The sequence below is a fragment of the Triticum aestivum genome, chromosome 6D, assembly GCF_018294505.1.
Source record: "Triticum aestivum cultivar Chinese Spring chromosome 6D, IWGSC CS RefSeq v2.1, whole genome shotgun sequence".
Lineage (NCBI taxonomy): Eukaryota > Viridiplantae > Streptophyta > Magnoliopsida > Poales > Poaceae > Triticum > Triticum aestivum.
This window is the reverse complement of record NC_057811.1, coordinates 42497264-42498654: the sequence shown is the minus strand read 5'-3', so window position 1 is coordinate 42498654 and position 1391 is coordinate 42497264. Positions and strand designations below refer to the sequence as shown.

At 59.9% G+C, this 1391-nt stretch overlaps 1 protein-coding gene across 1 annotated transcript; it reads left to right on the top strand.

The window, feature by feature from the left end:
- The first annotated feature begins 252 nt into the window (after positions 1-252).
- LOC123143391 (peptidyl-prolyl cis-trans isomerase) lies at positions 253-1150 on the top strand. The gene has a single exon (XM_044562307.1). It carries the CDS (start codon positions 352-354, stop codon positions 865-867), a length of 516 nt encoding a protein of 171 aa, XP_044418242.1. The 5' UTR covers positions 253-351; the 3' UTR covers positions 868-1150.
- The last annotated feature ends 241 nt before the right edge of the window (positions 1151-1391 follow it).

Sequence of the window (1391 nt, the reverse complement as noted above, 5' to 3'; positions counted from 1 at the left end):
ACCCTGCAGGCCGCCCTCCGCGACAGGCATCCGCAGGCCCCACATGTCATAAAGCCTCGCGTTGGAATGGGTCACGTGCTGCTCGCGTCCACCGGGAACCCAACCCTAGACCTAACCACGGTTCCCGCAACCGCACCGCCCAACCCCCCCGGTTAGCCCCGGCGCCCCACGATGGCGCCACGCGTCCCGATCGGACGGCCAGCGCCGCCCCCGCCCCGGACCTCGCCGCCTATTTAACCACGCCCGGTCTCCCTTGCCAGATCACAGAGCCCGAAGCGAAAGGTAATCCCAATCCCCACAGAAATCCCCATCTCAAAACCCTAGCCCTCATCCCCGATCCCGGCGAGCGAGATGGCCAACCCGAGGGTGTTCTTCGACATGACCGTCGGCGGCGCGCCGGCCGGGCGCATCGTGATGGAGCTGTACAAGGACGCGGTGCCGCGGACGGTGGAGAACTTCCGCGCGCTGTGCACCGGCGAGAAGGGCGTCGGCAAGAGCGGCAAGCCGCTGCACTACAAGGGCAGCGCCTTCCACCGCGTGATCCCCGACTTCATGTGCCAGGGCGGCGACTTCACCCGGGGCAACGGCACCGGCGGCGAGTCCATCTACGGCGAGAAGTTCGCCGACGAGAAGTTCGTCCACAAGCACACCAAGCCCGGGATCCTCTCCATGGCCAACGCGGGGCCCAACACCAACGGCTCCCAGTTCTTCATCTGCACCGTCCCCTGCAATTGGCTCGACGGCAAGCACGTGGTCTTCGGCGAGGTCGTCGAGGGCATGGACGTCGTCAAGAACATCGAGAAGGTGGGCTCCCGCAGCGGCACCTGCTCCAAGCAGGTGGTCATCGCCGACTGCGGCCAGCTCTAGATCCGCCCGCGCGCGGGTCGCCTTTCGCCGTCGTCGTCGCCGCCCCGTGTGTCCCGTGTCGTGTCGTCGATCTAAATAAGAGAGTCGTGTGTCGTGTCGTGTCTTCCCCTGGTCCGTCCGATGAGATCTCCGTGGTTGGTTTAGGAGGGTTTTAGGTGGACTCTTTGGGCTGCTGGATCTCTGTCCGGCCGCCTTGGTTATCTTCCTGTGTCTGCTGCTATCTTACCGTTTGAATGAGATGAACTCCGCTATGAATTATCCATTATTTGTGCGCTTGGCTTCATATCTGTTTGTCGCATTCATACTTTGTCTGGTGCTCCTGACTCCTATGTGTTGGTACCCGTGTGCTTTTTCTGGTGTTATCCACTCGATTTCTGTGCCTATTACCGATCTGAAAAATTGTAAATTAATCACGTTTCAAATGCTCGACACAAGTTCTGAACTTTCTCGACACAAAAACTGCTGTAGTACGGTACCACGCGCAAATTAGCATTGGTAAAGAAAAAGGCTCTGTACTTTGTTGA